Consider the following 22,319-nt stretch of genomic DNA (forward strand, 5'->3'; position numbering starts at 1 on the left):
AAAATCACTTAGCTCCCTATTAGAGCTTGATAATCTTCTGACATTCTCCTCTTTGAATAACTCGTGTGTGAATGTAGATGCAAAATGCTCATTCAGTTTGTCAGCTATCTGAGCAGGATCATCAACAGTTGAACCAACCAACATCAAGTGGACCAATCTGATTCATCCTCTTCCTTCTAGAGTTTACATAAGTAACGAACTCTTTGCTGTTCTTCTTTGCATTCTTTGCCAAAGATTTCTCGTAATCTGCCTTTGCGTGCCAAACTGCCTTTGTGACTTGATTGCAAACAAACTTATAGTTGCTGTAGGCTTTGTGTCAACTGATAATTTATACGCATCCCATGCATTTTTTTTCTTCACTGCCACAAGCATCATTTAATTCATCTGACATCCATTTAGGCTTGAATCTTGAACGGTATTTCTTAGTTGGTAAGAAAATCCTAGTAGCCTGCAAGATTAAGTTCCTGAAGGTTTCCCATTTAGAATATACCATTGGTAACATCAGGTAATCCCACTGTGTAGAATTTAAAAAAAACTGTCTGAGACCACTGTAGTCACCTTTATGAAAACAAAAGCACTTTATCAACCCACAAGTTCCAGTCTATATCTGGGAAGTTAAAATCCCCCATTATAAGACTGATTTACTGGTCCACTATTTCTCTACACAACTGTTCATTGTATTCAGTCATTAGGCCTATAACACACTCCCACTCTTATTTTCCTTTCCCAGTGTTCATGTCAAACCAAACAGACTCAACATTACACTGTCCACCCATGTCAACTGGATGCACTTCCTTAGATTTTGTGTTTCTTAACAAACAGCATAACTCCTTTTCCCATCCTACTCTGTCTATACTTTCTGTACACATTGTATTCCCCCAAATTCCAGTTATGCACTGCTTATATATCTGTGTGACATGTCTCTGATATCCCAACAATATCTGCCTTTGATGTCCTTACCAGCACTTCAAATTCAAACTTAGTTACTATACTTCTAGCATTGGTGTACATGCAAATATACATGCACCTGTTCTTACTCTTAGTTACCCTAACACAGCCCATGTATTTACTTGTTCCATGATGACTCCCAGAAATTCTTGAAATCCAACACCTTGCTTTCCAGGCTGCTGCTCATTCCAATAGAAGCAGTGCAAGAATCACTTTCACCTCTGCCAGCAGCTATTGTTAATCTATTAGTCCATGTATCTTCCCAAGCTAGCAGTTTTCTGACCCACCTAACACTGCCTTGATAGCATCAGCAAATATTCTTGCACCCTTTCTATTTAAGTATATCAATTCCTGTAGAAGCAGTCTCTCCTGTTAGCAAGCACAGACCACACTGAAAAAAGAAAGGGGAAAAAAAGAAAAAAAAATTCTATCCAGTGAACCTTGCACAAACTCTCCAGGGCTGAACTGATTATCAAGGCTCTCATCATATACTCCCTGTCATATCTGGGTACAATTGGACTCTCAAGTTTAACCATAACTCGCAACTTTTTTTCAGCATTGACCCGTACTTAAGTAAATCTGTTTGCTATTTGGTTTTTAGGAGCATTAGCAACTAAGGCCATATTGCTCCGGGAATATGCAGTGGTCGTTCTCAGACCTTTCCGCATCCTGTATTTGGAGGTTATGGGCTCGAACCTCTGTCTAATTAAGAAGCATGTGCTGCGCACTGATGCTCCTGCCCACCTGTCTACAGAGGCGCCTTAAGTAAATCTGCAGATTTCTTACTCTTCGGGTCATTAGATGATATCTGCCCTACAATTGCCCCTGGCAGACATACCCTAGTCCTGTTCCACCTTTTTTTTTTGCATAATATATTCCCTGTCTCCCTGACAATAGAGACACCAACAATAACAATTGACTGGAATGTTGACTGAAACATTGTGGGTTGCTCACTCGCACACTAGCAAGACTTTTGTGGATTTATTGAATGATTGTTATCTGCAACAGCATGTTCAAGAGGCGACCACAGAGAGTAATACTCTTGATCTGGTTATCAGCAGTGATTATTCGTACATTAAGAATTTGCAGATAAAGGAACCACTAGTGGTAGTGATTGTGGTGTACTGCTGTGGTATTTACTTAAAAATATAATTATCATCGGGTAAAGAGAAGGGTTTTTGCTCTCGTAAAGGTGACTACAATGGTCTAGTTTTTAAATTCTATAGTGTGGGGCCAACTGATGTTACCAACAGCAAGTTCTAAATGGGAAGCATTCAAAGAATTAATCGTGGAAGCTACTAGGCTTTTCATACCAATTAAGAAATACTGTTCAGTGTTTAGGCTTAAATAGATCTCAGGTGAACTAATAAGACTCATTGCAGAGAAGAAAAATGCATGAGATGCATAAATTATCAGCCGGGTGGGTAAAGCACCTGCCTGGCAACCCAAAGGTCACGGGTTCGAATCCCGCCACGGGCTTGGATTAAAGTACTGCAAAAACCTTGGGAGGTGCATTATGGCCACAGAAGCCGATGTGCCAATAACTACCAAAGAAAAAAAATAAATAATAAATAAATTAATTAATTATCAGGCAACACAAGCCTACTGTAGAAATAAGCTAGTCTAAGTCCTCAGAAAGGGGGTTAAGCAAGCAAAAGCAGATAACAAGAAACCTTTGGCAAAGGATGCTAAGAAAAACAGCACCGACTTCTTTATTTATATAAATTCTAGAAGGAAGGGGATGAATCAAATTGGTCCACTTGATATTAATGGTCCAACTGTTGGTGATTCTGCTCAGATAGCTGACAAACTGAATGAGTATTTTGCATCTGCATTCACACATGAGGAATTCTTTAAGGAAGTGGAGGACAGAAGCTTATTACACTAACTGGGAGCTTAATGATTTTGTAATAACTGAAAGCAAAGTGGAGAAATTGATGTTAAACATAGGAAAGGCACCTGGGTTGGATGTGATCTATCCAGTTATATTAAAGGAGGTGGTAAAGGAAGTAAACAAACCCTTAGCCATAATTATGAGAGCATCCAGGGGGGCTTCCCCTGGGGACTCAGGGGAAGTCCCCCGAAACTGGAGATGTGCAAATTTATCTCCAATTCAAAAGGAGGATCAAAGGGTGACAAGTAATTACAGACTTGTTAGTTTAACTTCTATTCCAGGAAAAAAAAAAAAGTGTCACTGGTTAAAGAAGCATTGCAGGATCATCTAGACCAGGAGTAGCCAACTTAATTTGTGATGCAATTACTTTTTTCCTTCAAAGTGTGCCGCGATCTACCAACTCAAAAATTTAATTGCACAAGGTGTGATGGCGCCTCCATAGCCAGGTGGCAGGAGCAGCAGTGCGTAGCACACGCTTCTTGATTAGACCAAGGTTCGAGCCCATGACCACCGCATATTCTCTGAGCAATATGGCCTTAGTTGCTAATGCTCCTAAAAAAACCAAAATAACAGCACAAGGTGCACAAATCTAGGGATGATTATATTTAAAATTCGTTGTGATTGCCCGAAATTAAGTCCGTGATAGACTCATTGGCCACCCCTGATCTAGACAAAACCTACAGTAATAATTCAAACACAACATGGGTTTGTTAAGGGAAAGTCTTGTCTGACATTTGATTGAATACTATGTGGTTACAAAAGTTACTGGATAAAAAAAAAAAAAAAAAAAAATGATTTTTTATATCATATACTTGGATTTCAGGAAAGATTTGATACTGTTGCACATGGAAGACTACTACTATAAAACCAAGAACAATATGTTCTATGTTTAAATCAGATTATCAAATTTACATAAAAGTTAGCTCAATCTTTATCCATAGGATTACTTCTCTTTGAAACTCTAACTCCAACATTTTATTACACGCAGATTGAAAATGATTAAGATGACATATTCTTCGTTAAAATTCAATTCTGCACTACTATTAGTGCATTATTATTATTAATAGTCATATGGTGCAAGGAAGCCTGAGGCTTATGCTGCACCAGCCAAAAAAAAAAAGTTACCCAGAGAGAGAGAAGCAGAAGGGAATCACCAAGAAAGAGAAGAATAATGATATCCAGCTCAGGACCCTGGGTGTACCAAGCCCATACTCACCAGATGCGAGCCCCTCGGGTAATGTTTCTCTTTCGGTTGGCATACGCAAGAGGTATTGAAGGCAGCATATTTCCATTGTGTAATAACACAGCCTCAAGACTAACCTTGTAGAAGTATCTATAAATAGTCTTCATTCTTCATGAACATGCCCCATATTCATTGCTGCTTAGACCATAAACATCCTTACAAGCAGCGAGTTCACCTTCTCTTTGATAGAATTTATCAAAGTCTTTATTTCAAGTATAAAATGTGGGCACTTTCACAGAATGATCTAGAAGATTCCACAGTTGTACGATCTAGGCCAAAAGCTCTGCCTTATTCCTCGGCAGTTCGAGATCCCTGATGAGGTCATTAAGCTCAGTTTCTGTGATCTTATGTAGTTCAGAAGCATAAAGGTTTGGACAAAATGGTGGATCCCTTGACGTAGACAGCTACTATACTTAGTGTATATATAGTTCATGTTCATTAGTGTCTACATCTTCATCGGAGTGTACAGAAAAAGTCGGGTAGTTCAAGAATAGGTAGTACTCAACTGTGAGCCACAGACAAATTGCAGATGGGTACACAGAGGTGTACCCAAATTCATTTGGGTACACACCACTGTCCACCTCTGCTTCACTGTCATCCCTTTTCTAAAAGAAGGCACCATACAGAACAGCCTGTGATGTAATTTTTTGGCTCTTGATATCATGGGCACTGCAAAAGGCATAAAACGTCCCTTTCGATTTACCCATGCATTCAGTTTTGATGTGCAGAATATGTTGAGCCCAGTTCTTGTGCTGTTTGCCTACTTTACACCCAAAGTAAAAGAAGTAGGCAATTTTGGCTAGAGGGACACTGTGTCCCTTGAAGCTAATGTGACTTCTGCACATACATAAGTCATCCGGACTATTCACACAATAACAGGGCATATTAATCTTATACGACAAATACTGCACAAAACGTAGGAATCTCACAGAGAACCATTAACTGAGAACAAATCACCCATTACCTAGCCGTATTCAAGGGTTACTGCAACCAGAGTTGAAGATGCATTTGAGGTAACAACTTATATGATGCAGAGCGAGGAGACAGTTCTTGATCATGTGATAAGAGCATGGTGGTACTGAAACTGCAGTGTTGTCATGCATTTTGACAAGAGCTAGTTGATAACGTAGAGTAACTTGCTAATATGAGACCAACTGTAATTGGAAAACAAGAGCCAATCGACAAATTTTAATGTGACTTTAGTGTTCAACAGCATAAAAATGTAAATATTGGGTATTTTTGTTTTGTAACATTTCATGTGTTGACCAGTGTAATGTAATCAAGATTATTGCTTTCTCTTGTTGCTTCTCTAACATATTAGTAAAGAAAACTGCCATCCAACAAATCCAGAGAAGTCTTGTTCCTGTGTGAGTGACCAGCCCAGATTCATTCATATCTGGTACAAATCTAAACTTGTATATATTTTTCCCAATACAGTCACAATGTCTGGAAAGATAAAAATCTCCCTTATAAGACGTTCTGAATTACTTTTTTTTTTTGTATAGCATGGCTTTTTTTTTTTTTTTAATGAAAACCCTAAGCACGAGAGGTTACTGTGCATAGGTGGAAAATGACAAAATATTAGCATAGGCACATGATGCAAGAAAACAAGCTTATATAGCATCAGCCAAAAAAAACCTAATTTCACCCATCCACTCACTCCAAGTGAGTGTCTAGTTCTGCCTTAAATCTATTTAAGCTATCAACTTCTACTACAACAGATGGAAGTTTGTTCCAGCAATATTCAACCATACCCTGGCTAAAAGCAAATTTCTGCACATTTCTCAATTTGAATTTATGCCCTCTCAGGTGATTGTTCTGAGCAAGAGGAAGAATTCCATCAGCATTGAGCATGCTCAAACCATTCAAGCCTTTATACACCTCAATCAGATCACCCCACAGGTCCCTAGTCTCCAGACACTAATTTGCAAAACTTAAGCCTTTCTTCATAAGAGCAACCCTTTGTTCCATTCACTAATCTTGTTGTTCTTCTCTTCACCCGCTTCAGCAGCTCTACATCCTTCTTAATATTTTTAGCATTAGCATTAGTAGAGGCATTTGATGCAAGAAAGCAAGCTTATGCAGCATCAGCCAAAAAAAAAAAAACCCACTTCCACTTCACCCCTCTGTTGGTTCAAAATACCTGTCCAGCTGAGCCTTAAACTTATTTAGGCTATCAACCTCCACCACAAGGGATGGCAGTCTGTTCCACCAACCAACCACCCGCTGGCTAAAGGCAAATTTCCGCACGTCTATCCTACATCTGTCTTTCCTCAATTTGAATTTATGCCCTCTCAGGTGATTTTTCTGAGCTAGAGGAAGAATCCCATCAGCATTGAGCATGCTTAAACCATTCAAGGCTTTATACACCTCTATCAGATCACCTCGCTGGTGCCTAGTCTCCAGACACTGTAATTTGCAAAACTTAAGCCTTTCTTCGTAAGAGCACCCCTTTCTTCCATTCACTAATCTTGCTGCCCTTCTCTGTACTCGTTCCAGCAGCTCTACATCCTTCTTGAAATGAGGCCTCCAGAACTGTATACAGTACTCTAGGTGTGGCCTGACCATTGCCTTATACAATGGAATAATCACCTCCTTATCCCTGCTGGAAAAATTCCTGTATATCATTGACAATACTCCATGAGCTACTCTTGCAGCCCGTCTGCACTGCTCAGAGAACTTCATATCTGCCTGCACAATCACCCCCAAGTCCCTTTCATTCTCTACCACTGTCAGTGTAGTACCACAGAGTTGATACGTTGCTCTGGGGTTGCTTTTTCCCATGTGTAGTACTTTACATTTGTGAATGTTAAACTTCATTTGCCACCTCTCAGCCCATCTGCTCAACCTTTCCAGATCCTGTTGCAGCAGCATAGTGTCAGTAGTGTCCTTGACAACCCTGCCAACCTTTGTATCATCTGCAAACTTGGACATTAAGCTTGATATACCATCATCAATATCATTTATAAATACAGAAAACAATAATGGACCCAACACTGAGCCCTGAGGGACTCCACTAATAACATTAGTCCACGATGAGCAGTGTCCATTGATTACCACTCTCTGTCTTCTCCCCCTCAACCACCCCTTTATCCATAGCAGCAATTTGCCTCCAATGTCACACTGCTCCAATTTGTGTAGCAGTCTTCCATGTGCAATAGTATCAAAAGCCTTTCTAAGATCCAAGTATATAATATCAAAGTTATTCCCTGCATCCAGTTCTTTTGTGACTGCATCATAGTATCCAATCAAGTTGGTCAGGCAAGACTTCCCCTTAACAAAACCATGCTGTGTCTGAGCTATAACTGAAGTCTTGTCTAAATGATCCTGCAGTGCTTCTTTAACCAGTGCCTCCATTAATTTTCCTGGAACAGAAGTTAAGCTCACAGGTCTATAATTACTTGTGTTAGCCTTTGATCCTCCTTTGTGAATTGGGGTCACATTTGCACATTTCCAGTCTATGGGTACCTCCCCTGAGTCCAAGGAAGCTCTCATAATTATGGCTAAGGGTTTGCTTACTTCCTTTGCTGCCTCCTTTAATATAACTGGATAGATCCCATCCACCCCGGGTGCCTTTCTTGTGTTTATCTTCAACAGTTTCTCCTCCACTTTACTCCCAGTTATTTCAAGATTCTGTAGCTTACTGCTAGAGTTGAATACACCTCTGGCATTCCCCTTGCTGAATAACTCCTCATGTGTGAATGTCGATGCAAAATATTCATTTAGTTTGTTAGCTACCTGAGCAGGATCATCAACAGTTGACCCATCAATATCAAGTGGACCAATCTGATTCATCCCCTTCCTTCTAGAGTTTACATAAGTAAAGAACTCTTTGCTGTTTTTCTTTGCATCCCTTGCCAAAGATTTCTCGTAATCTGCCTTCGCCTGCCTAACCTCCTTTGTAACTTGGTTGCATATCAACTTGTATCTATCATAGGCTTCTGTGTCATGTGTTAATTTGTAAGTATCCCATGCATTTTTCTTCTCTGCCACATGCCTCATTAGTTCATCTGACATCCATTTTGGCCTCCATATGCCATGAGACATCCATATGCCTCCAGACTTGTATACAGCACTCAATGTGTGGCCTGACCATTACCTTATACAAGGTGATAACCCCGGGAGCTCACATCTGGTGAGTATGAGCTTGGCACACCCAGGGTCCTGAGCTGGATATCATCATTCTTCTCTTTCTTGGTGATTCCCTTCTACTTCTCTCTCTCAAACTTTTTTTCCCTGGTGCAGCATAAGCCTCAGGCTTCCTTTCATCATATGGATATTAATAATAATCACCTCCTTATCCCTGCTAGAAAAATTCCTGTACAACATTGACAAAACACGAAATACTCTTGCAGACTATCTGCACTGCTCAGAAAACTTCATATCTGCCTGCACAATTACCCCCAGGTCCTTTTCATTATCAACTACTGTCAGTGTACTACCACACAGTCAATACATTACTCTGGGGTTACTGCTTCCCATATGCAGTATTTTACATTTGTCAATGTTAAACATCAGTTGCCACCTCTCAGCCCATCTGCTCAACTTTTCTAGATCCTGTTACAGCAGTGTACTGTCAGTGTCATTAACAACCCTGCCAACCTTCATATCATCTGCAAACTTGGATATTAAACCTGATATACCATCATCGATATCATTTATAAATACAGAAAACAACAATGGACCCAACACTGAACCCTGGGGGTCTCCACTAATAACATTAGTCCATGAAGGTAAGTGTCCATTGATTACCACTCTGTCTTCTCCCACTCAACCATCCTTTTATCCATAGCAGCAATTTGCCTCCAATGTCACACTGCTCCAATTTGTCCAGTAGTCTTCCATGTGCAACAGTATCAAAAGCCTTTCTAAGATCCAAATATATGATAGTTATTACCTGCATCCAGTTGCTTTGTGACCACATCTTAGAATCCAATCAAATTGGTCAGAAAGATTTCCCCTTAACATAACCATGCTGTGTGCAAGCTATAACTGAAATCTTGTCTAGATGATGTCAGTGCTTCTTTAACCAATGCCTCCATTAATTTCTCTAGAACAGAAGTTAAACTAACAGGTCTGTAATTACATGTGTCACCCTTTGATCCTCCTTTGTGAATTGGGATCAATCACATCTCCAATCCATGGATACCAACCCCTGAGTCCAAGGAAGCTCTCATAATTATGGCTAAGGGCTTGCTTACTTCCTTTGCTGCCTCCTTTAATATAACTAGATAGATCCCATCCACCCCGTGTGCCTTTTCTTATGTTTATCGTCAACAATTTCTCCTCCACTTTCCTCTCAGTTATTACAAAATCATCTACCTGACTGCCAGTGTTTAATTCACCTCTGGCATTCCCCTCCCTGAATAACTCCTCATGTCTGAATGTAGATGCAAAATATTCATTTAGTTTGTAAGCTACCTGAACAGGATTAGCAACAGTTGAACCATCAATATCCAGTGGACCAATCCGATTCGTCCCTTTCCTTCTAAAGTTTACATAAGTAAAGAACTCTTTTTTGTTTTTCTCTGCATCCTTTACCAAAGATTTCTCATAATCTGCCTTTGCCTGCCTAACCTCCTTTGTGACTTGGTTACAGACCAGTTTATATCTATCATAGACTTCCGTGTCTCCCATTAATTTATATTTATCCCATGCATTTTTCTTCTCTGCCACATGTTTCAGTTCATCTGACATCCATTTAAGCCTAAACCTTGAACAGTATTTCTTAGTTGGTATGTATAGCCTAGTAGCTTCAAAGATTAATTCTTTGAATGCTTCCCATTTTGAATTTGCTGTTGGTAACATCATCAGTTGGTCCTACCATATAGAATTTAAATACCATCTCAGACCTCCGTAGTCGCCTTTACAAAAGCAAAAACCCTTCCCTTTACCCCTGATTGTAGTTACCTCTGAGTAAATCCCTCTTCAGCATACTGTGATCGCTGCCAACTAGTAGTTCCCTTATCTGCAGATTCTTAATGCATAAAGAATCACTACTGATAATCAGATCAAGATTATTACTCCCTCTAGTTGCCCCCCGAACATGCTGCTGTAGAAAAAAAAAAATCATCCAATAAATCCACAAAAGCCTTGCTGTTGTATGAGTGACCAATCCACAAATTCCATTCAATATTTGGGAAATTAATCTCCCCATTATAAGACTGATTTACTGGCCCACTCTTTTCCCTGTACAGTTGTTTATTATACTCCTCAGAGTCATTAGGCCTATAACAGACTCCTACTCAATTTTGATTTCCCAGTGCTTAAGTCTCACCAAACTGACTCTACACTGCACTGTCCAGCCATGTCGACTGGCTGTACTTCTTTGGATTTTGTGTTTCTTAACTAATAGCATAACCCCCCCCCTCCTCCTTTCCTATCCATCCTTCCTATAAACATTGCACTCCCCAAATTCCATTTCTGCATTCCTTATATCTGTGTGACCCCATGTCTCTGATATACCAACGATATAACACCTCAAATTCATTTACCAAACTCCTAGCATTGGTGTACATGCAATGCATACATGCACTTGTTCCTATTCTTAGCTACCATAACACAGCTCATGTGTTTACTTGTACTGCAACAACTCCCAGCAGTCTCTGAAATCCCCTGCATCTTGTTTTCCAGGCTGCTGCTCATTCCAATAGAAGCAGTGCAAGAATCATTTTCACCTCTGCCTGCGGCTATTGTTAATCTATTAGTCCATGTATCCTCCCAAGCTAGCAGTTTTCCGACCATCTAACACTGCCTCAGTAGCATCAGCAAATATCCTTGCACCCTTTCTATTTAAGTGTAATCCATCCCTGTAGAAGCAGTCTCTCCTTTTAATAAGCACAGACCAGGCTGAGAAAAATTCTACCCCTTGAGCCTTGCACAATCTCTCAAGGGGCCGAATTGATAGACAAGGCTCTCATCATATACTCCCTCCTATCGTGTCTTGGCAGAATTGCAGACACTTTCAAATTCAACCCTAATTCATAGCCTTTTTTTTTCAACAGTGACCTATACTTGTTAAGTAATTCTGCCAGTCTACTACTCTTAATATCATTTGTGCCAATATTTACAACAATATCACCTTTGTGCCCTTAAAAGATGATATCTGCTCTACAACATCATTAACCTTTGCCCCTGGCAGACATACCCTGTTCCACCTATCTTTTTTGCACAATGTTCCCCATTTCCATATAGTTGTTGACATCACACTTTAATTTCTGTACAGTAATTTCGAGGAAATGAATATGAAGGTAGGTTGCCAGAAAACAGAAGTTCAAAAAACAAATCAGGAAGAGAAAATTGGTTCTGTAAGCTGGAGTAAAAGAATGCTGACTGGTTGCTGCATATCTTCTGATTGGTTTATAGAAAGAAACATTACAGAAAGCCTCTTCCAAAAAACAGTGCCCGTGGAAGTAGCTATGGAAAAGAGTATGAAGCAGAAACAATTTCTATGAGAAGAGAGTGGAGAGACTTTGTTAAAGATGGGTCTTTAATTAATCTAACTTCCCTCTTTTGAATGGAATCTGGAAGCCTAAGAAAGGGTTTGGGGGGCATCGGCCCAGATTTGGGAACAAGCATCTGTTCGGAAGAAAAGTAATGCCACAAGCAAAAGGGAAAACTCAGTTTTTTTAGATGCAGAGGAAGCAGTATGTTTGTGATGTGCTTATCACGTATCTCTATATAGATACGTGATCTTTATAGAGATACGTACGGTGTTACGTAAAAGATCACTTATCTCTATAGAGATAAGTGATCTTTTCTAGAAATCTGGACATACTAGAAGATACACATAATCAGAGAAGGAGCAGAAGGATCCTTTTTACAAGATATAAGGCAGGACTGAGTTCTAGAAGGATTGAAATTAACTAAGTTATCTTTGCCTGGCTGGAGAATTATCTGGAAATCAGCATTTAGGGAACTCTTATTGGATATTCAAGAAGTTGAAACTGTTCTCAAACTGAAAGGTGGAATGCCGATGACAGCACATCATCAGCAAAACTATGGATAGATTTCCAAGAGAAAACAATACCCAATTACAAAAAAACAGCTGGCAAACCATACTATGAATGGTTATTTAGAAGACCTTTATACCAAATGCAATCAACAACCTTTGAAATGTCAAGAGCAACTGCTTGAGTTTAAAACTTTCAATGAATTTGTTCATAGATAGGTAACATAAGCCGTAATATCACCAGTGGATTGACACAGACTGAATCCATACTGGCAATCATTGATCAGGTGGAAGTTTTCTAGATAGTTCAGGGAGTTGATTGATTACTTAAGAAAGAGTAGAAGTGCAACTGGATGGAAGTGATGTCATCCTTTTTTAGGAACTGGCTGGATGAGAGTAAATTTCCAAGCAGAATGGAAAACACAAATGGAATAAGGAAGTGTAAAAAAGGTGAAACAAGAGTAAGCTCATGAGCATAGGTTTTGAGAACAAGTGGAGAAATAACCATGATGATCTGGCACTTTTGTCATGAAGACAAATTCTTCTGACATCCTTTTGATGCAAGACCACAGGAGGCACTGAATGTAGTGTACTGGGAATGGCAGGCAGTTCACCAAGATCATCAACACATTATGTTAGAAGAAAGTAGAATGCTAGCAGTTTATCTTAAGCTGGGGTTGCTATGGAACCAGTGTTGGGATTCAGCCAGTTCGCACAAAATGGGTTTCTAAAACTTACCCAAATTTGGCCATCTTGGCTCTTGAAATTCTGAGAATCTTTGAAAAAAAAAAATAATAAAAAAATACGAAACCATACTGATTGCTTTAAAAAGATATTGATTTTACCGAAAATCAAATATGTGGAAGCCTACTTTGTCAAACACTACTGGGAACAATAATTAAAATTAAGAAAACCAGGTTAATGGATGACTGTGACCATTAAAATCGAAAATGATACATAAAATAAAATTCATGAAACAGTAAGCACTTGAGCCAGATTCTTGGAATATTGATGAAGTTGTTTTTTCTTAGCAGGCTGCTGAATAAAAATTGAGAAAATTCAAGAAACTCTTCAACTACAAAATCAACACCAATGATTTGCACAATTATTTGGAAAATTGTTCCAAAAAAAAAAAAAAAAATCACAACAATTATTTTAGGGTTACAAAATGAGATACCAAAATCTGTTGTACAAAAAGCTAAAAATATCCTAAGTACTCCTGCCAGTAGTTCTGTGGAGGCAGAAAGTGTTTGAAAATGAATATTATATTTTTAAATTAAAGAAGCCTCCTTACAGTTCAAAATGTCAATTTATTGGAATCTCGTTAAGATTCTTAGGACCCCAATCCATCAGCTCAAACATGGCTGAGAAGATGACAGCAGATGATAAAAGGAAGAATAAAAAGATGATAATCAATTTGGAAATATTTAAAGTAAAGGAAATTAAAAAGAGATCAATGAAATATATTTAGTTTTTATTTTTGTCTGAGGTGGGGGGGCCTGTTAAATTAAATTAAGCTAAATCAAAAATTAACCAGCTGTTAATTTTTGAATCCCACCATTGAATAGAACCATACGGTTTTGAAGAGGTGAGAATAGAGATGGTCAAAAGTTGTGGCCAATAGCTTTAGCAAGAGACCAGAATGCTCAACTACCATCTGGACAAGAAGCAGGCCATCTATTATTAGCATGTTCAAAATTTAGTTTGGACTGATTAATAGCAGCTTTATAATTGTTGGAAACTTTGGTGTATGCAAAAAATGAACCTGGAGATTTGGATGCAGAGCCACTTGCAATATGCAACATTCTCATCTTGAACAGAAAACCATGGTTTATATAAAGGAAGAGATTTTAAGGTGGAGTGTGAAATAAAGGATTTCATCCTTACAAGAATAAAAATTTCATTGACACAATTCGAGAAAACATTTATGTCAGAAGATTCAAAACAGTAATCGAAGCAAGGAAAAGAAAAGAAATCTTGCAGATCCTCCCATTTTTGCATTCTTGTAATGCCAAAAAACAAGAGGTTGAGGATGGCCATGAGAGAGAGGCTCCATTGGAGAAGAGTCACCAAGTTGTAATCTGAGGTGCCTAGAGAACCACTCACCTCAGTGTACTTAGAAGGGTTATTTGTGAGAAAGATCAAGTGTGTTGACTGTGTGTTTAGGATTGTTTGATATTCCAGTAGGTAAACAAACAATCTGAACAAGGTCAAGAGTAAATGCAAAAGCCTCAGCATCTTCACCAGCTGGATCCGTACAACTAGAAAACAGAAACTAGCTGGAGCTGTGAACATTAAAATCACCAAGGAAAAATCTCACTGTTAGGAAAGTTGGACAGGAGAAAGTAAAATTTCAAAGAGAAGTCAGAGTTCAAAGTGCTTATTAGAATTGGGAAATGATTTCAAGAGGCAACAAATAAATGTCAAAATGGGGTTGAGAGATTTTAAGCCAGAGAAAATTTATATCATTAGTACTAATGTATACATCAATATTCCCTCTTTTGCCCTTAAAATATGATAGCTGATATATAACACTGATCAACTTTACTCCCTGACAAAGATACCCTGATACTATTCCATCTATCCTTTTATACTACTTTTAAATCTAATAATTGAAGAAACACAGCATTGCACAAAATGTTGCATACATATGTCAAGTAATGTAATAATTTTTTTTGTGTACAACAAAAATTTGTTTTTGATGCCATTATTACTCAATATTTTCCATTTTCCTGACAGTCACCGACAGCAGCTAACTTCTGTAAAACTAAGGCATTGCCATGGAGGATCTTTGTCTTCTATTGCATAAGTGTGGTCTCCGACAATGTGCTGAGCACTTTAAGGATCCCTTGTATTAATTTCTTCAAGAGCATCAAATGCTTCTTCAAATCCTCAAGTAAGTAATCAGAAAACTGATATGGTGCTTTAGTTTCTTCCATTCTTTGCAAGAAAATGCACAGACATCCCCTTGGCCATATCATGTTCCATTACATATAACTCTGCAAAACATCTACAAGTAGCACAACAAATGTAGCTTTTATTTGCAAGAGAACCACTATTAATGGTTCTCTCCAAAGCCAACTTCCCCCAATACTTGGAGGGTTTTTTTTTCCCCTCTTCTTTTCTAAACTTGGTTGAGGCATGATTCTAGTCTAAATTTAATTTAAAATTACTAAACAAATTAAAGTGAAAGTACAAAGCATGCTTTTAACAAATTGTTAAATAGTACATGCTATGCTACTATGTTTTTAAATAACACTACTGGCTTTCTAATTTCTAAGCTAAAAACAAAAAAAAAAAAAAATTCCAACATACGTGATTAGTACCTTCAAGCTTCTTATTTACTACAATTAAAACACTATAGCTACTATGATACACTACACTATGTTACTAATTACAAGATGCTTAGCATTGAAATGACCAATACTAATGAACGTGATTAAGACTTAAACTAGTAAAGGATAGCGAATGCTTATAAAGCATTCGCTATCATTTTTAATAGACTTAAACTATTAAACACAATTATATTAAATTAATATAAAAACAGCAAAATTTTCCAATAGAACTTAATTTTCAAGAGGTCTAAATTCTCCGAATTCAGTGGTTGTAACTCAGTTACAAATACAAGCAGTCACTTTTAACTAGCATTCTTGGCAAGTAGCTAAATTATTTTAGGGTTACACCATAGAAAACAAGGCTTTCAAGTTTCAGAAGAAATTCAGCACCTGTACTGAAATGGGTAGAGGAAAATTAATACCAAATGTGACTGAATTAAACACTTGCCAAACATAGTAGAGTATTCAGTCACCATAAGACATCCTGTCAGCTGGTATACATTTTTTTTGTTTACAATTGCTATCTGCTCAGCAAGTATAGGGTCAACCAGACTGGTGGAAAGATGCAGAAAAATCTAATCTGCAGGCCTCTACCTATTTTGGGGCTCTATGGCAGCTTAGCCAGCATGATACATTACTGTCTGTTTGGAAAGGTTTGGGTTTCAATTCCCATCAACATCTAGAGAAATTTCCAGATGTCTTCTTGAATCATGGCTGTAGTTATAGAATCTGAAGTAGCATTTTTCCCAAGAATTATTCTAGGGTTTTTTTGTCCTATACAATATGAAAGTCATTTACAAATGCAATCTTACAGACAAAGTATAGATAAACAAGCTCTAGTGTAGTACACACACACAGTCCCCCAGGAGGAAAGGTCAATATTCCAGGTGAAAGGATAGATCATTTTAAGCAAAAAAAAAAAAATTCATATAAAACATGTGCTCTATCCCAAATGGTTTCTGAGGTAGAGCTACTTTAATGTACATTTGTTTTGAAATTTGCATGCAATATTTTCCTTCCCTCCCATCAGACTGCACCATTTGATTGTCAGTTATTAGCTGATTGTTGTGACTATAGAAGTCAATCAGACTGCGAGTAAATAAATGAGTAGTGTCAGTTGTCAGTTCTAATTGTAGAAGTGTTTGCTAAAAATGCCGCACATTTTTACTAATACCAAATATGTAGATATGCTGTATGTTTACAGCTTCTGCGATGGTAGTGCCCCTGCTGCTGTTGAAGAATACCATCGGCACTTTCCTACATGTCGAATTCCAGATTGTAGAGCGTTTTCCAAAGTTTAACACATTGCATGAAAGTGGTATGCTTCCCAGTGCTCATGCTTCATCTGAACGAGGACGTCACGAAAATTTGCAGAAACATTTTGAACATGGTTCAGCGTAGTCCTACAATTAGCACGCGAAGACTTTCTGCACATCTGTGTTTCACAAACACAGTGTATGGCAAACACTACATGAAGAGAGCTTGTACCCATTTCACCCACAGTGTGTGCAAAATCTTCACATAGGGGACAGTGCCACACATCTTGAATTTTGTCATTGGTTAAATGCCAATTGTGAAGTGCTTCCATCAATACTATTTATTGATGAAGCACGTTAACTCGGAATAGAATCAACAACACACGTAAAACTCATTGATAGTCACACGAGAATCCACATCGTACAGCAGAAAAAAAATTTCCAAGTCTGTTTCTCAATCAATGTGTGGTGCGGTATGATCGATAACCTGTTGATAGGCACTGTTATTTTAGAACATCGAATGACGGGACACAATTACCTTCAATTTTTGCAAAATACATTAGGTGAACAACTAGAGGACATTCCTTTGGCCACATGGTGTAATATGTACTTTCAGCATGATGGGGCCCCCTTCCCATTGTACCAGACATGTGAAGCAACATCTGGACCAAATTTTCCCTAATTGGTGGATTGGTCGTGGTGGTGCCATTAACTGGCACCAAGATCTCCAAGACCTAACCCCATTAGATTTTTGTTTATGGGGTTGGATAAAGAGAAATATACAGAAGAAAGGTGGATACAAGAGATGATCTGCTAGCTCGCATAATGGATGCTGTTGCCCATATAAAGGAACGTGAAGATACACTTAGACAAGCAACAAGACATGTTCTCACGAAAGTAGAAAAGTGCATTGAAGTTGGTGGCATTTTTGAAAATTTATTATAAACTGTTCCAAATTTGTCACTTGAAAAATAAATATTCAAATGAGTCATCTTGGAAACCATTCCGGATAGGGCACATGTTTATATGAACTTTTGCTTAAAATGACCTATCCTTTCACCTCCTGGAATGACCTTTCATTCTGGGACACTGTGTGTGTGTGATCTTTTTTGCCTACTCTAGTGTCTTACTAAGGTCCTAAGTATATTTACAGACCTCAAATAACAATGCAATGCTAACAAACAATATCCATGATGTGAGAAACTTTATAATACATAATAGCACAATATTTCCATAAATTGTGCATTTGCAAAATTCAAATATTGATAAGAAAGATTTCAATAAAATAAATTAAGCTTATGTTAATTCTAACATACCTGATAATTTGTCTTTGAGCTCAATAAAATCAGTTCCAGAGGAATCATGAATAATACGATTTTCTCTGTATTTGAAAAGTGCCCTGAAAAGACAAGTAATTACATTTATGGAAAAAAAGTGGGACTGCAATTGTGTAGTTTACATAATCAAATGATTATTATTTTCAAGTAGCAGATTTTTAACAGAAAAAAAAAAAAAAAAAAAATTGATTTTGAAAAATTGTTTTAGGTGAATAAGTTAACTATTAAACTTCCTTTAAATTATTTGGATTGCTTTTCTGAAAAATTGTGAAATAACTTAACATGCAAACATTAATGTTTGCATGTTAAGTTATTAATGTACCTGTAATTAATGCACCTGTTTACTGATGATTTATTAAATAAACTTTTATACAAAGGCAGAAATACTAAACTGTAACAAGTTATGCTTTTTAGGTACTACCACTATCTACATCCAAGCTTAAATAAATTAAATTAGCCAATACAAAACAATAAAGTTAAATTAACCAGTAAGAGCCACTTAGTCACCCAGAGAAATATAACATAATCTTGCGAGGATAAGGCACAACTGCAGCCCAGAACGAATGTACTTTATATTTTGCATGGATGCAGTTTCTCTTTTTTATATTCAAGGCTGAGCTGTGTGTCTGTACCTCATCTTTGCAGGATTCTATGCTGCCATGTGATACTGGCTCTAATTGGAATAGCATCGGTTTGGCTGAAACAAGAAATGAATCACTTAAGTTTATCAAGTGGAAATCTGCTGTACACCAATGGAAACGGTGAAAGGAGCAAAAGGTGGAGTTGGCTTTCTGGTCCATAAAGATATAAAAAACAATATTTTGGAATTCAAAAGTACATCACCAAGGGTGTCAAGACTACTACACAGGATTTCTAAGAGGTACAAGCTAAAGGTTATAATGATTTATGCACCAACATCAAGCCATGATGATTTTGAAGAAATGTAAACTGAAATAGTCTTCTAAATGAGCAGAAAACCCACTACACTTCAATGCTAAGGATGGAAAGGACAAAACAGCACAGAAAGGAGAACTATAGGAAAATTTGGAATTGGTGAAAGAAATGAAAGACTTGTGGAATTTGCAGAATCTCAAGGAATGTCAGTAATGAACACTTTTTTCGAGAAAAGGGTGAACAGAAAGTGGATATGGAAGAGCCCAAATGGATTAACTAATGAAATATACTTCATCCTCACTAACAGAAGATATATTGTGAATGATGTTACCGTCCTGAACAAGATAAATGTTGGAAGTGATCACAGAATGGCAAGATACACATGATATAGATCAAGGGTGGCCAACAAGTCTATCACGGATTTAATTTAAGTCTATCACGACGAATTTTAAATATACAGTCATTGCTCGATTTGTGCACCTTGTGCAATTAAATTTTTGAGATGGTAGATCGTGGCACATTGAAGAAAAAAAGTAGATCGCATCACAAATTAAGTTGGCCACTCCTGATATAGATGTAAGAAAGGAAAACTGACAAATAATATGAAGATCTTTGAGATAACAGAAGAGGAGAAAAAGCAGTATGTACTGGAACTTAAGAACAAGTTTGAGCTTCTGCAGACTGCTTGGGACCAAGATATTGGACGAGGAATATTACAACTTTCTGAAAGTGATAAAGTCCAAGAAACCTATAGGTAAAAAGAAATCCAAAGAAGAAAAAATTAGTCAAGAAACACTTGTCATGATGAACCAAAGACAACAAATGAAGAGCAAGATAAACACTGACAAGGAGAAAATTGAGGACACTGAGTTATGCAAAGCCATTAGAAAGAGACTCAGAGGACAAGATTTAACACAAAAGTAGAACAAGCATTAAGGGTAAACAAAGGACTTAAATCAGCAGCCATGAGAAGTAATACAGAAATACTAATGATACTGAATAGTGATGGCATACTTATAAATAGCAGAAGGCATAATTCAAATAACAGAAGACTACTATAGAGAATTATACAAGGAGTGAGGGAATGATGCCAGCAGTGGGGAACATGGATCGCAAATTAGTAACACATATGACACACCCAATATCTTTCCTGATGAGGTAAGAACATGCATTGAAGAAAATGAAGAATCAGAAAGCTCCAGGGGTAGATGAAGTTAATATAGAGTTGTTAAAATTGGAAGAGACATGACACAGAAACTGGCAAGACTCTTCACAAAATGCATTAGAAAAGGTGTGACACCTAAGGAATGGAATAATGCAATCTTAGTTTTGCTGCATAAGAAAGGAGATAAATCAGAAATTATAGACCAATTAGCTTGTATACCACATATACAAGTTGTTCACAAGGGTTATTACTAACAGATTAGAAAGAATACTTGAGAATCAACCAAAAGAGCAAGCTGGCTTTAGAACAGGATAACCTACGGGTCACTTTCACGTAATATTGCAGCTAATAGAGAAAGCAAATGAATAAAAAACACCATTATGCCTGGCATTTGTGGATTATGAAAAAGGCATTTGACTCCATGCAGCATAATGCAATGTTTCGGGCACTGAAAAGACAAGGCATAGATGTCCCATATATTAGGATTTTGAAGGAAATATGAGAATGCTACCTCCTTTATTAGACTAAACAGACAGTAGCAAATTTAAAATTAGAAAGGAGTTCAACAAGGAGACACAATATCTTCTAAGTTGTTTACTACTGCCCTTGAGGAAACTTTCAGAAGATTAGACTGGTCACAGAAAGGAGTCAGTGTGAATGGAGAGTACCTAAACCATTTACAGATGACATTGTGGTCATAAGCCAAGATCTCAAAGAATTAGAGGAAAATCTTAATTAGTTATGCAGTTAGTAAGGATTTTGGACTAAAGATGAATATGGCTAAAACAAAAGTAATGATGAACAAGTATGCCACAGAAAGGGATATAATGATTGAAGGAGCAGTAATTGAAAAGGTGGAGTCATAACTCAAGTAAAGGACATTCTTATCAAAACTAAACTAAAATGGTCTTGGGCAGGACACAGCTCAAAGACATGACAGATGGACTAAGAAAATAACAGAATGGTGTCCAAGAGGAGCTAGAAGAAAACCTGGAAGACAACGGAGATGGACAGATGAAATTCAAGAGTTTGTGGGTGGTAAATGGATGGCCATTGCACAAAACAAATGGAACTGGAAAGGCCTTTAAATCCTGCAGTGGATTGAAAATGACTGGCTCTAACTAGTTAATTTTTCTTTTGTGTTCTGCAATGTTTATTTAATAAATTGGATGCAGACAGGTAGAACATCACAAGATTATCAGCATAAAGTATAAATTAGATAATATTTTAGACATTAATTTATTATTAGACAAAATTAGTCTGCAATTAAGTCAAAGCATGTTAGGCATATTATAAGAAATCCCTGGTAAAGGATACAGAAAAATAGCAAAGACTTCTTTTCTCATGTAAACACTAAAAGGAAGAGGCAAATCACATGGGTCCACCTGATATAGAGGGTTTAACTATTGACAATTCTACTGATGTTGCTGACAAGGTGAATAACTGTTTTGAATCTACATTCACACTTGAAGAATTCTTTAGTGGAGTGGATGCTATAAATTTATCAAACTACCAGGGAGCCAATTTTGCAATAACTGGGAGGAAAGTGGAAGAGAAATTTGTGAAGTTAAATGCAAGTAAGGCATTTAATAAATGACTACGAAAGAAATTGGATCCAATTTCCCCAGATAGATTTGATCATTCCAATTATATTAAAGGGAAGAGGCAGCAAAGGAGGTAAGCGAATCCTTAGCCACAACTGAGTGCATCCTTGGATTCAGGGCAAGTCACTAGGTACTGGAGATGTTCAAATGCATAAAGAGGGATCAAAGAGTGAAGTGAGTAATTACAGACCTGTTAGCTTAACTTCTGTTCCAGGGAAAGAGTTGCTGGTTAAAGAAGTAATGCAGGACTAAAAGACAGAAGTGTTATACTCCAGTCACAGCATAGATCTGTCAAGAGGTGATCTTGTCTGACCAATTTGATTGGATGCTATGATACAGTAAAAAAGGAACTGGATACAAAAAATAAATTTTGATTTAATAAAATTGTATTTCAGGAAAGCTTTTGATACTGTTGCACACTACCTGTACAAACTGGAGCAGTGTGGTGTTAAGGGAGAGCTACTGCTGTGCCAAAAGGGATGGTTGAGTGGGAGAAGATGGTTGTTATTAACAGACACCTCTTCTTTGACTAATGTCATTAGTAGAATCCTGTAGGGTTCAATGCTAGGCCCATTGCTGTTTTTTGCATTTATTAATGATATTGATGATGGCATATCAGGCTTAAATATCTATGTTTACAGATGATACAAAAGTTGGCAGGGTGCTCAATGACAGTAATGATGACATACTAA

The 22,319-nt window shown here is 37.5% G+C and overlaps 1 protein-coding gene across 1 annotated transcript in view; it reads right to left on the bottom strand.

Moving 5' to 3' along the window:
- Window positions 1-22,319, bottom strand: part of LOC150082834 (coactosin-like protein) — a 157,375-nt gene that overhangs the window by 22,149 nt on the left and 112,907 nt on the right. Inside the window, exon 2 of the mRNA XM_090376851.1 lies at window positions 17,944-18,026. Coding sequence (XP_090232977.1) covers window positions 17,944-18,026 — 83 coding nt within the window. The remainder of the gene's footprint in view (window positions 1-17,943; window positions 18,027-22,319) is intronic.

The sequence above is a fragment of the Mastigoproctus giganteus genome, chromosome 7 (assembly GCF_048544385.1).
Source record: "Mastigoproctus giganteus isolate SK-2022 chromosome 7, ASM4854438v1, whole genome shotgun sequence".
Classification (NCBI taxonomy): domain Eukaryota; kingdom Metazoa; phylum Arthropoda; class Arachnida; order Uropygi; family Thelyphonidae; genus Mastigoproctus; species Mastigoproctus giganteus.